A 13,596-nucleotide genomic window follows, 5' to 3' on the forward strand; every position below is an offset into this window, starting at 1 on the left:
CAGCTGAAGAAAAGCCACACAGGAGCAGAGGGCGACAAACTGACTTCCAGCCTGGGACAGAATATTCAAAGTTTCTTTACTTAAAGGAACCAGGGAAATGGGTCAAAATGGGTACATGTTTCAGCAGATGCAGCTGTCTTCCTCAGGGGTCACAAGAAACACTGTGTACAGAAAATAAAATAGAATGTCAAACCATGCATAAAAAGTGTAAAAATAATAAATAAGAACATAAGAATAGCCTTTCTGGGTCAGACCAATGGTCCATCTAGCCCAGTATCCTGTTTCCAAGAGTGGCCAATCCAGGTCACAAGTACCTGGCAGAAACCCAAATAGCAGCAACATTCTATACTACCAATCCCAGAGCAAGCATAAAACAATGTACCAAAACATGTTAAAATATAAAATTAAAAGAAGTAACTTACGTCATGAAAACATGTATCGTAAAAACGTGTCTTGAAAACAGAAGAGATGGCTGATAACGGAGAGATGGACATACAAAGTAAAAACATTATGTTACACAAAAGTGTGTGAATAAATAAGTTAAGGAATATGCTAATGATACACTTGCTTTTAACACAGGTTATTCATGATCAGTGCTTTTTAGTAGTGCATCTTTATTTGTATAGTTACACACAGGAAAGGAGTAATGTAACCAGCAAGGCTTCTTACGGGTTGCTGCAGCTCTGGAGCAGTGATTGTTGAGAGAGTACATAAGTATTGCCATACTGGGAAAGACCAAAGGTCCATCAAGCCCAGCATCCTGTTTCCAACAGTGGCCAATCCAGGTCACAAATACATGGCAAGATCCCCAAAAAAGTACAAAACATTTTATGCTGCTTATCCAAGAAATAGTGGATTTTCCCCAAGTCCAATTTAATAATGGTCAATGGACTTTTCATTTAGGAAGCCACCCAAGCTTTTTTAAAACTCTGCTAAGCTAACCGCCTTTACCACAAATTCCAGAGTTGAATTTGTTTTAAATTTACTACTTTGTAGCTTCATCGCATACCCCCTACTCCTAGTATTTTTGGAAAGCATAAACAGACGCATCACATTTACCTGTTCCACTCCACTCATTATTTTATAGACCTCTATCATATCTCCCCTCAGCCGTCTTTTCTCCAAGCTGAAGAGCCCCAGCTGCTTTAGCCTTTCCTCATAGGGAAGTCATCCCATCCCTTTTATCATTTCCGTCGCCCTTCTCTTCACCTTTTCTAATTCCACTATATCTTTTTTGAGATGCGGCGACCAAAATTGAACACAATATTCGAGGTGCAGTCGCATCATGGAGCGATACAAAGGCATTATAACGTCCTCATTTTTGTTTTCCATTCCTTTCCTAATAATACCTAACATTCTATTTGTTTTCTTAGCCACCGCAGCACACTGAGCAGAAGGTTTCAATGTATCATCAACGACGACATCTAGATCCCTTTCTTGGTCGGTGACTCCTAACGTGGAACCTTGCATGATGTAGCTATAATTCAGGTTCCTCTTTCCCATTTGCATCACTTTGCAATTGCTCACATTAAACGTCATCTGCCATTTAGACTCCCAGTCTCGTAAGGTCCTCTTGTAATTTTTCACAATCCTCCCGCGATTTAACGACTTTCAATAACTTTGTGTCGTCAGCAAATTTAATTACCTCAGTAGTTACTCCCATCTCTAGGTCATTTATAAATATGTTAAAAAGCAGTGGTCTCAGCACAGACCCCTGGGGAACCCCACTAACTACCCTTCTCCATTAAGAATACTGACCATTTAACCCTGCTCTCTGTTTTCTATCTTTTAACCATTTTTTAATCCACAATAGGACACTACCTCCTATCCCTTGACTCTCCAATTTCCTCTGGAGTCTTTCATGAGGTACTTTGTCTAACGCCTTCTGAAAATCCAGATACACAATATAAACTGGCTCACCTTTATCCACATGTTTGTTCACCCCTTCAAAGAAATGTAATAAGTTGGTGAGGCAAGATTTCCCTTCACTAAATCCATGTTGACTTTGTCTCATTAATCCATGATTTTGAATATGCTCTGTAATTTTGTTCTATTTTATTTTCTGTACACAGTGTTTCTTGCATAGGCGTAGTTTGACTGTTTCATTTGGGGGGGCAAAGAATGGGCGGAGCATATTAGCATATCATTTGCATATATACATATGCAAATGAATATGCTAATATGGAGGAAGGAATTGAAATTTACAGGCAAAATATCGCAGATGCACATTTCAAAAAGCTGACACATTTCAATTAATAAATTATGAATAAAATACTTTTATCTACCTTTGTTGTCTGATCATTTAGTTTTTCTATTTGCTTTGGTCCCAGTGTCTTCTGTTTTATGCAGTGTCTTCTTTCCAGTAGGCTTCCCTCTGCTCCCCACCCTCCCAGTCCCATTCATCTCTTGCTCCTTGCCTCTGCTCCCCACCCCTCCCAGTCCCATCCATCTTCTGTTCCTTCCCTCTGCTCACCATCCCTCCGTCCCATCCATCTTCTGCTCCTTCCCTCTGCTGTGCCTGATATTGATATTGTGTATCTGGATTTTCAAAAGGCGTTTGACAAGGTACCTCATGAAAGGCTACAGAGGAAATTGGAGGGTCATGGGATAGGAGGGAATGTCCTATTGTGGATTAAAAACTGGTTGAAGGATAGGAAACAGAGAGTGGGGTTAAATGGGCAGTATTCACAATGGAGAAGGGTAGTTAGTGGGGTTCCTCAGGGGTCTGTGCTAGGACCGCTGCTTTTTAATATATTTATAAATGATTTAGAGATGGGAGTAACTAGCGAGGTAATTAAATTTGCTGATGACACAAAGTTATTCAAAGTCGTTAAATCGCGACAGGATTGTGAAAAATTACAAGAGGACCTTACGAGACTGGGAGACTGGGCGGCTAAATGGCAGATGATGTTTAATGTAAGCAAGTGCAAGGTGATGCATGTGGGAAAAAAGAACCCGAATTATAGCTACGTCATGCAAGGTTCCACGTTAGGAGTTACGGACCAAGAAAGGGATCTGGGTGTCGTCGTCGATAACACACTGAAACCTTCTCAGTGTGCTGCTGCGGCTAAGAAAGCGAATAGAATGTTGGGTATTATCAGGAAAGGTATGGAAAACAGGTGTGAGGATGTTATAATGCCGTTGTATCGCTCCATGGTGCGACCGCACCTTGAGTATTGTGTTCAATTCTGGTCGCCGCATCTCAAGAAAGATATAGTAGAATTGGAAAAGGTGCAGCGAAGGGCGACTAAAATGATAGCGGGGATGGGACAACTTCCCTATGAAGAAAGACTAAGGAGGCTAGGGCTATACAGCTTGGAGAAGAGACGGCTAAGGGGAGACATGATAGAGGTATATAAAATAATGAGTGGAGTGGAACAGGTGGATGTGAAGCATCTGTTCACGCTTTCCAAAAATACTAGGACTAGGGGGCATGCGATGAAACTACAGTGTAGTAAATTTAAAACAAATCGGAGAAAATGTTTCTTCACCCAACGTGTAATTAAACTCTGGAATTCGTTGCCGGAGAAAGTGGTGAAGGCGGTTAGCTTAGCAGAGTTTAAAAAGTGGATGGACGGTTTCCTAAAGGACAAGTCCATAAACCGCTACTAAACGGACTTGGAAAACTCCAAAATTCCAGGAATAACATGTATAGAATGTTTGTACGTTTGGGAAGCTTGCCAGGTGTCCTTGGCCTGGATTGGCCGCTGTCGTGGACAGGATGCTGGGCTCGATGGACCCTTGGTCTTTTCCCAGTATGGCATTACTTATGTACTTATGACCTCTCCCAATCCCATCCATCTCCTGGTCCATCCCTCTGCTCCCCACCCCTCCCAGTCCCATCCATCTCTTGCTCCTTCCCTCTGCACCCCACCCCTCCCAGTACCATCCATCTTCCCTCTGCTCCCCACCCCTCCCAGTTCCATCCATCTTCCTTCTACTGCCCCCCCCCCCCCCGCGAGGTCCAAGATCATGACTCCGTTTACCCCCTCTCTTCCTCCCTCCCTCCGGCGCAGGCAACAGTCTTCAGCTTTTTCAGCGTTCCTGGCAGCGGTAGCGATGTACACGCTGCCTTCGGTCTGCCCCGGAAGCCTTCTCTTCAAGTTCCTGTTCCCACCTATGCGGGAACAGGAACTTGAAGAGAAGGCTTTGGGGCAGAGCCGAAGGCAGCGTGTACATCGCTACCGCTGCCAGGAACGCTGAAAAGACTGCTGCCTGCGCCGGAGGGAGGGGGGAAGAGAGAGGGTTGGACGGACACGCTCCTCTCCGTCCGCTTGGCTTCCCTGCCCTCTCTGTCTGCGTCCCGCCTTTCTCTGACGTCAGAGGAAGGCGGGACGCAGACAGAGAGGGCAGGGAAGCCAAGCGGATGGAGAGGAGCGCGTGCCTGCATGTGTTTTTTTTTTTAAACTAATGGCGCAGCGGCGCCTCGTCGTCGTTTGGGGGGGGCATTGCCCCCCCTCGCCCCTCCCCAGTCTACGCCTATGGACTTTCTTGTGACCTGAGGCAGGTGGGTGCATCCGCCACAACATGGACCCGTGTTGGGTCATTTCCCTGGTGCCTTTAAATAAAGAATCTTTGAACATTCTGTCCTGGGCTTTAAGTAAGTTTGTCGCCCTCTGTTCCTATGTGGCTTTTCTTTGGCATTCTGTGGAGAGTTTGTCCTGCTTCTCCTTTTTGTACACGCTCAGCTACCACTCAGCAAATGAAGACAAAACACTACATGCCAGACTGCATACACAGCATTGCTCTGTTTTCAGATTCTGTACTCTTATTTTAGATGTCTGGACGTGCTGGAAGACGTGGTCAGGATATAATTGGAAATGTGTTTTTCTATGATATTCCACTGCCCAAGGTAGAAAAGCTCATTAAAGCAAATGTACCTGAATTGAAAGGCCAGTTCCCTTTGAGCATCACCCTGGTGCTGCGACTTATGTTACTGGCTGCAAAAGCGGATGATAAAGAGGATGCCAAGGCAAAGGTACAGAACGTAGTGTTATTTTAAACTGTGTTGACATCTCAGAAAGTGTTTTCTCATTGGTTTTGAGTATTGATTATATAGTGCATTGATATGTCACCTACTCTAGAGCATGATGCAAAACTATCATCACCAATGAATACAAAATAACCTAACAAAAAGAAGATGGAAAAGTATTGCAAAGTTTTTTACAAGTACCTTTTTATATGCATTTGTATAAACTGTTATATATAAATAAATGATGTAGTGTGTACTACAATGAAAATGTAGAATTTATTCCTTAGAATGTTCAGACGAAAAGTACCCACAGAGAATGCAAGTGCAGATTTCCTGCTGAGAAATACCTTTGGGGACTTAAAAATATATCTTGCAGACTCTTCCTCGGCTTGCTCCCAGCACCATGCTATTTCCCCTCTAGATGGGGGAGGGACCCTTCTCCAAGGATAAACTCCCTTTTACTCCCCCAAATTCTTGTTGAAAACTTTCCCATGTATATAAAGAAAATTGTATTGCTATTTTATTAATTGGGCATTATTCTCCTCTGTTTCAGCCATTGTCTAGATCGGAGGTGTCCAGCTTCAGATTTCCCCCATGAATATGCATGAGATCTATTTGCAGTGCATGCAAATAGATCTCAAGCATGTTCATTGGGGAAATCCTGAAAACCTGACTGCATTGCAGCCGAGGACCGAGGTTGGACAACCCTGATCTAGATACTTGCCCTGTATCTCCTTGCTTTTCCTTATAATTTTGTTTGTCCTCATCCTCTTGGTTTGAGAGAGAGAAAGAATGTGTTTTCTAAAGGTATGTATTTTTGCTCGCAACATTTTTTGCTACCACCTTAAAAACCTATAGTGAACTTGTTTTCCTCTTTCCCTCACTGACTTGCCTTTCACAGAGTTTTGTTGCCGCCTCTATACATGCGATTTCTGTTTGGCCCAGTAGTTCCCACTTTCTCATTTATCCTTCCGGGTCAGATCCATGGTTGAGATTCTGTCACCTTGAGCTTTCATTCACAACTACCCTTGGAATTTTCCTGTTTTAGTAAATCCATCCTCCCACTGCATGAGTTATGCATAGTTTAGAGGGTAATTTTCTGTTTACCTTTGCAACTTGCAGACATGTGAATAATATGTTCCCATGGCCTGTATGACATTTTCAAATTTAGGAGCTCTTTTACTAAGCAGCACTAAAAGGTGGCCTGCACTATCCCCAGCACTGGCCATTCCCGTGCACTAAGGCCACTTTTAGCACTGCCAGGAAATGGCTGATTTTTCTATTTTGGCAATAAGGGCCATGCCCTAATTTTCCCATTAGCGCGTGAGCACTTACCGACACCTATCTTGTAGGCGGTAAGGGCTTACGCGCTAATCACATGCTAATCAGTTAGTGAGCAGCAATGTAGCTGTTCTAACCAATTAGCACAGAATATACCTACTCTCCGCTCCCAGATCTGAACCCAGCGCAAAAAAATAAAAACTATTTTTTAGCGTGTGAGTAGCATGCACACATGCGAAACTACCACAGGATGCCTGAGCATACCCTGCAGTGGTGCATTTTAACCTACAGTAAGCATGCATTAGTGCTTACCAAAGCTTAGTAAAAAGACCCTTTAATCTCCTTGTGGCATTTTCCTTTGAGAAACTGAGTGGTGTGTATACCATGGATGCTTTTCTACACATTTATTTTGTACCTGCTTTACAGAAATGTTTTTTATATTTATATTGCTCCATTTTTAAATAACATAATATTTAGTGGGCACATTAAAGAGATTTAACATTTCTGCTAAGGTTTTTTTCCCCTTTAGTGAATCAGCCTATATGTTTCATAGGGTATTCTGTCCCTACTCTAACTCACCTTAGTTCAGATTTAGAAATGTGGGTTGTCATTATAACATCTAAATCTAAAATATCAGGTAATTTGTTTTTCAGAATGCTCATGTAATCAATGTATATACATAGAGCTGAAAATCCAAACAAAACTGATTATTTGGGATTTGTACTCAAAATTATTTTCATAAGTACTATAAAAATTAAATTTTCTTTTTTAACCCTAGGTCTTGTCAGTACTGAAGCACTCATTGATATCTCTCAAGAGGCCTAAGACAGAAGAAATGCTAAAACTTTACTTTTTATTTTCTTGCCAGTTTCTAATTCAAGAGGTGAGCCTGATTTTTTCTTGTTTGCTAATGAAATTAAGAGATACGTCTACTGAAGGGTACTAAGAAATGGGCTTAACCCCATGCACTAAGGGCCAGATACTATAAATGACGCCTAAACAATTTGTGTGGTAAACATTTCCAATGAAGGGTATTCTATAAGTGGAGTCTAGAGTTAGGTGTGGTATAAAGAATATGCTTAGTTGATATACTAGCACCTAAAACTACACACGTCCATTTAGGCCAATCAAAACATGGCCTAAATCCCTGCATGTAGATTTACCTGCACTGGGCCATTTTCTATAACTAAGCGCATACATTTTTGACTGCTCATGAAACGCCCCTATCCATGCCCCTTTTAAACTGCGCGTATAAGAAATTAGGCACAGTTCACTACAGAATACGTTTAGCGAGTTGTGCACATAAATTCTAATTATTGCCAATTAGTGCTCATTATTGCTTAAGTGCTGTTAGCGCTGATTAACTTATTAAGCCAAGTAAGTTATGCACATTCTCATACATTATGTCTAGATTTTGGCATAGATCTCTAGGCATGCTACATAGAACTCGGTTGGTTTCCTCTCCCTCTGAAGATGTTCATAAAGAGATCCATCAGATGGGATTCTCCAGTATTGATCACAGAAGCTCAAGGCACAAATGTTGCATCCCAGCATCAGATCCCTCTTTCTCACAGCCTGGATGTTGAGAGGCTGATATGTCCAATACTTCTCCTCTCTCCTCCCCTCCATCCATGTTCATCTAACTTCCTCTCTCTTCCCTCCTCTCCATCCATGTCCATTATTTCAGCTCTCTCCCCTCCCCTCCATCTGTGTCCAGAATTTCTCATCTCCCCAAAATCCATGTGCATCTCCTCCTCTGTCTTCCCTCCCCTCCATCCATGTCCAGCATTTTTCCTCTTCCCCTCCCCTCCATCCATGTTCATGTCACTTCCTCTCTCTTTCCTCCTCTCCATCCATGTCCAGCATTTGAACTCTATCCCTTCCCCTCCATCCATGTACATCTCCTTCCTCTGTCTTTCCTCCCCACCAACATTTCTCCCCTCTTCCCTGCTCTCCAGTCCATCCATGTCCAGCATTTCTCCTCTCTCCCCTCCATGTGCATCACCTTCCTCTGTCTTCCCTCCCCTCCATCCGAGTCCAGAATTTCTCCTCTCTCCCCTAAATCCATGTGCATCTCCTCCTGTCTTCCCTCCCTTCCATTCATATCCAGCATTTCTCCTCTCCCCCCCTTCACTCCATCCATATCCATCTACTTCCTCTGTCTTCCCTCTCCTTCATCCACGTTAAGCATTTCTCCTCTCTCCCTTCCCCTCCATCCATGTGCATCTCCTTCCTCTGTCTCCTCCCCACCAACATTTCTCCCCTCTTCCCTGCCCTCCACTCCATCCATGACCAGCATTTCTCCTCTTTCCCCTCCATGTGCATCACCTTCCTCTGTCTTCCCTCCCCTCCATCCGTGTCCAGAATTTCTCCTCTCTCCCCTAAATCCATGTGAATCTCCTCCTGTCTTCCCTCCCTTCCATTCATATCCAGCATTTCTCCTCTCCCCCCTCCACTCCATCCATATGCATCTACTTCCTCTGTCTTCCCTCTCCTTCGTCCATGTTCAGCATTTCTCCTCTCTTCCTTCCCCTCTCCTTCATCCATGTTCAGCATTTCTCCTCTCTTTCTTCCCCTCTCCTTCGTCCATGTTCAGCATTTCTCCTCTCTTCCTTCCCCTCTCCTTCATCCATGTTCAGCATTTCTCCTCTCTCCCTTCCCCTCTCCTTCATCCATGTTCAGCATTTCTCCTCTCTCCCTTCCCCTCTCCTCTATCCATGTCCAGCATTTCTCCTCTCTCCCTTCCCCTCCATCCATGTGCATCTCCTTCCTCTGTCTTTCCTCCCCTCCAACATTTCTCCTCTCTTCCCTGCTTTCCACTCCATCCATGTCCAGCATTTCACTTCTCTCCCCTCCCCTCCATCCATGTGCATCTCCTTCCTGTCTTCCCTCTCCTCCATCCATGTCCAGCTTTTGTCCTGCCCTCCCCTCCATCCATCCATGTCCAGCAACTCTCCTCTCTCCCCTGCCCTCCCCTCCCATCCATGTCCATCGATTCTCCTTTACCCCTATCCTTCCCTCCCATCCATGTCCAGCGATTCTCCTCTGCCCTTCCCTCCCATCCATGTCCAGCGATTCTTCTTTGCCCCTATCCTTTCCTCCCATCCATGTCCAGTGGTTCTCCTCTCTCCCCTACCCTCCCCTTCCATTCATGTCCAGCGATTCTCCTTTGCCTTTCCCTAACCATCCATGTCCAGTGATTCTCCTTTGCCCCTACCCTTCCCTCCCATCCATGTCCAGCGATTCTCCTCTGCCCTCTCCTCCATGTCCAGCAATTCTCCTTTGCCCCCTATCCTCCCCTCCCATCCATGTCCAGTGACCCGCCCCAGACTCCACCTGCCCCCAAGTTCGTTCCAGCCCCACCTGCCCGCCCTCAGCTCCGTGACTTTCCGTTCCTGCCACCCTGTGTTGAAATCTTTTATTTTACTTCAAGTCGCAGCAGCAGTGAAGGCAGCAGGCAGGCTCGCCTCCTCGCTTCCCTTCCCTTAGCCTCCCACCCTCGTGGAAAGGAAATTACATCAGATGAAGGCGGGATGCTAAGAGGAAAGGGAAGGCTGGAGTTGAGCCTACCTGCTGCTTTCACTGCCGCTGCGACTTGAGGTAAAATAAAAGATTTCAATGCAGGGCGGCACGAATGGAAAGTCGGGGAGCTGAGGGCGAGCAGGTGAGCCGGCCCTGAGAAAAAGGTGCCAGTATGCTGTACTAGCACAAAAAAAAGCACTGTTGATATATAAGGACATACAGTCTTAATGGCGGATAAGATATGTTCTGAATTCTGGACAGAGGCAAACTCCTTATATAGGGAATTTGACATTTTAAACACAAGGAATCAAAGGAATACATAAAAAGATTCATTATTACAGGAGCATAGGTTAGTTACTAATGACTACATACATATGGTTTATGGCCTCTGGGATAGTCTCCTTCACCTCTTGACCATTAGATTACCTGTTATATATTGGAGTCATAAATTGCTCCTGAGTTAAGATACAAATGATTTATACTGTCAGATAACAGTATACCCCGTTATTCACATTTATGATGGTGAGGTAATGCACATTCAGCAAAGGGTCATAAATAGGTTAGTTAGTGGCATATTCTAATTTAATAACTGGAGCAATATTAATAAGTACATTTCTAAGGTAGAATATTTTTACACAAAATTATCATGTCAATAAACTTATCTGAATTTGTCAGTGAATGTCTGCTGCACTTCCCTTTCCCATTGCAGCAGCTAGGCTACAGCTACAGCAACTCCCTACTCCCCCTATAGTCTATTTGACAGACACCAGCCAACAGGCTGCAGGGGAACTTGGGGAAGGCAGGACCAGTAACTAGGATATAGAAGCAGTTCCTGTGTTTTCCTGTTGTTGCTCTGCAGCATGGAGGTTGCTCCTCTAGATGTATATACAGTGAAATCCACTTAAGTGCAAGGGTCTGGGACCAAAGAAATGCATGCAGTTAACCAGAGCGTGCACTTAACCGTTGTGACAAAGAAGCTTGACATCTGATAAACATATGTACAGTACTGTTTATTATTATACGTACAGTATACAGTCTCCGTTAACTGACATTAGGCTTACTTGAAGTAATCAGTTATAGTCCTCTGTACAATCTTGGGTCTGTGAGTTCCATAGACTACGTCTGCCAGATGGTAAAAACTGTCAGCACTGACATCCAGTGGCCTCCAGATAGGCCCGCACGGTGTTAAGACTCCAGCGCTCTTGCAAAAGTGACAGAAGGAGGTTGTTGAATTTTATCAGCATGTGCCTCACTGCTCATTTCTTCACCTGTTCCATCATCAGCCGTTGTTGCCTGCGTGTAGGCACAAATCTCGACATCAGTGCTGTCTTCAGCTGTTTGTAGATCGTAATCAACAGCTACTTCCATATCATCAAGCTGATCAATCCATAGACTGGTGGGTTGTGTCCATCTACCAGCAGGTGGAGATAGAGAGCAAACTTTTGCCTCCCTATATGTGGTCATGTGCTGCCGGAAACTCCTCAGTATGTTCTCTATCTCAGCAGGTGGTGGTCACACACAGCAGCAGCTCTGGCTAGGCCTCCAAGCCTAATTTTTAGGTTTGTTGAGTGCCTGGGGTTGAGGGCTCTTTTGAGCAAGTGCAAACCTGGTGGTGCCAGGTCCCTCCTTTTCTCCCCCCTCCCGCTGGCTCCGTTAAAAAAAAAAAAAAAAAAAATTTTGAACGTCCTTAAAGGCGTTTATTTCGACGTTTATTTAAGCGTCTATTGCAGCTACTCACTGGGACACCAGGTCGTTACAGCTCGGAGCGGACAGCAGGTAATTTTTACCTTTTTATAGCGGGCAGGGGTTCCCCGATTCTTCTCCTCGTGGCATATGGCGTCGGAGGGCGAGGGCGCAAAGGGTCGCTCCCCGGGTCGCTTGAGCGCTTCTAGAGGGGATGCGGGGGTCTTCAAGCCTGATTCGCCCTTGTTGGGTGACAGTTTCGTGACCGATGAATGTCCCGGTCCTTCCTCCGGCGTGGCGGTTTTTCCCGCCATAAACGCCCATCCCCCGCTCCTCGCCTCCGCCATCTTGGCCGGCCACGCGGCTCGGACGGCTTCTTCTTGGGCCGCCCTTGAGGTTGGAGACATTAATGCCATGAACGCCCTTAATTTGGGCGACGGCACAAAAGCGGCTAAAGTTAAGAGCCGTTCTTCCCGCGCGGCTCCTTCGCGGAGTGTCGCGCCGGACGCCATCTTGGATGCGCAGCATGTCTCTCCCCCGCTCTTGCGAGCGCCGGTTGAGGGTGCGTCTAGGGCTGTTGCCCAGGCTGCGGAAGTGCACAGTCTGGGGGGTTTCTCCCCCGAGTTTGTTTTGCTGCTGCATCAGGCCTTCCTCATGCACAACGCTGCCCCTGCTCCCTCGTCTGGTAAAGAGGTTGAGGTTCCCAGAGGCAAACGCCCTCGGATTGATTCCCAGGCCTTGGAGGAATTTGTCTCCTCCGATGTAGATGAGGGCAGCGTGTCTGAGGTCTCCCAACGGTCCTTTGCGGATTCCTTGGAGGAGACGGATCCCCGCTCGGTTGGAGCGGATGACCCCTCTGCAGCGCGGCTTTTTAGCCCAGAGGATTTGCCCAACCTGTTGCTACAGGCCATGGACACTTTGAAGATTTCCTCTCCGGAGGACGTCTCTCCCTCAGCCCCTGTTGGCTCTGCCATTATGCTGGGGACGAAGCGCCCGCCTAGAACCTTCCACGTGCATGATGCTATGCACACCTTAATTTCGGCTCAATGGGATGTCCCAGAAGCGAGCCTTAAAGTGGCTAGGGCTATGTCCCGCCTCTATCCTTTGGCTGTGAGTGAACGTGAGGCCTATCTGTGGCCTACCGTGGATTCTTTAATCACTGCGGTGACTAAGAAAACGGCGTTGCCGGTGGAAGGTGGCACGGCCCTAAAGGACGCCCAAGACAGAAGATTGGAGGCGGCCTTAAGGTCGTCCTACGAGGCTACTGCTTTAAATTTGCAGGCCTCAGTTTGCGGTTCCTATGTGGCCAGGGCGTGCCTGACTATGGTGCGGCGGGCTTCCCCCTCGGATTCTTCCTTGAGGGATGATTGGCCGGCCCTGGAATCGGGCTTGGCCTATTTGGCAGACTTGCTGTATGATGTCTTGAGAGCCTCAGCTAAAGGCATGGCTCAGACAATCTCTGCGCAGCGGTGGCTTTGGCTGAAGCATTGGTCTGCTGACCACGCCTCTAAATCCCGCCTGGCTAGATTGCCTTTTAAAGGCAAGCTGCTCTTTGGGGTCGAGCTGGACAAAATCGTGACCGATCTCGGCACGTCTAAGGGCAAGAAGTTACCAGAGGTCAGGGCTCGAGCTAGTGCTCGCCCCGGTACCTCCAGAGGACGGTTTCAGGAAGCCCGTCAGTACCCGCCCGGGCAGGTCGGGCTCTTCTGCCTCCTCTTCCTTTAAGAGGACCTTCTCCCCCAAGCAGCGTTCCTTTCGCAGAGACCGCCGTCCCGGAGGTGCTCCCTCCGGTCCTCCCCCAGGGTCTCGTACCCAATGACGGGGTCTTGGTCCACGCCCCAGTGCAGATTGGAGGACGGCTGTCCTCGTTTCTGGGCGAGTGGACCACAATAACTTCAGACGCTTGGGTGCTGGAAGTCATCAGAGACGGCTACAAGCTAGAGTTCTGCCGACCCTTAAGAGACGGGTTTGTACTCTCTCCCTGCAAGTCTCCGGTCAAAGCTGTGGCAGTGCAGCAGACCTTGCACAATCTCATCCGCCTGGGGGCGGTCGTTCCGGTGCCAGAAAATCAGCTTGGCAAGGGACGTTACTCCATTTACTTTGTGGTACCAAAGAAAGGAGGTTCTGTCCGGCCTATC

General features: G+C 46.4%; 1 protein-coding gene across 1 annotated transcript in view; it reads left to right on the forward strand.

Annotated features, from left to right (window-relative positions):
• The window catches only part of LOC115462208 (probable ATP-dependent RNA helicase DDX60), a 348,344-nt gene that overhangs the window by 269,853 nt on the left and 64,895 nt on the right, over positions 1–13,596 (forward strand). Inside the window, exons 31-32 of the mRNA XM_030192222.1 lie at positions 4,778–4,978; positions 7,032–7,136. Coding sequence (XP_030048082.1) covers positions 4,778–4,978; positions 7,032–7,136 — 306 coding nt within the window. The remainder of the gene's footprint in view (positions 1–4,777; positions 4,979–7,031; positions 7,137–13,596) is intronic.

This window comes from Microcaecilia unicolor, chromosome 2 (genome assembly GCF_901765095.1).
Source record: "Microcaecilia unicolor chromosome 2, aMicUni1.1, whole genome shotgun sequence".
Lineage (NCBI taxonomy): Eukaryota > Metazoa > Chordata > Amphibia > Gymnophiona > Siphonopidae > Microcaecilia > Microcaecilia unicolor.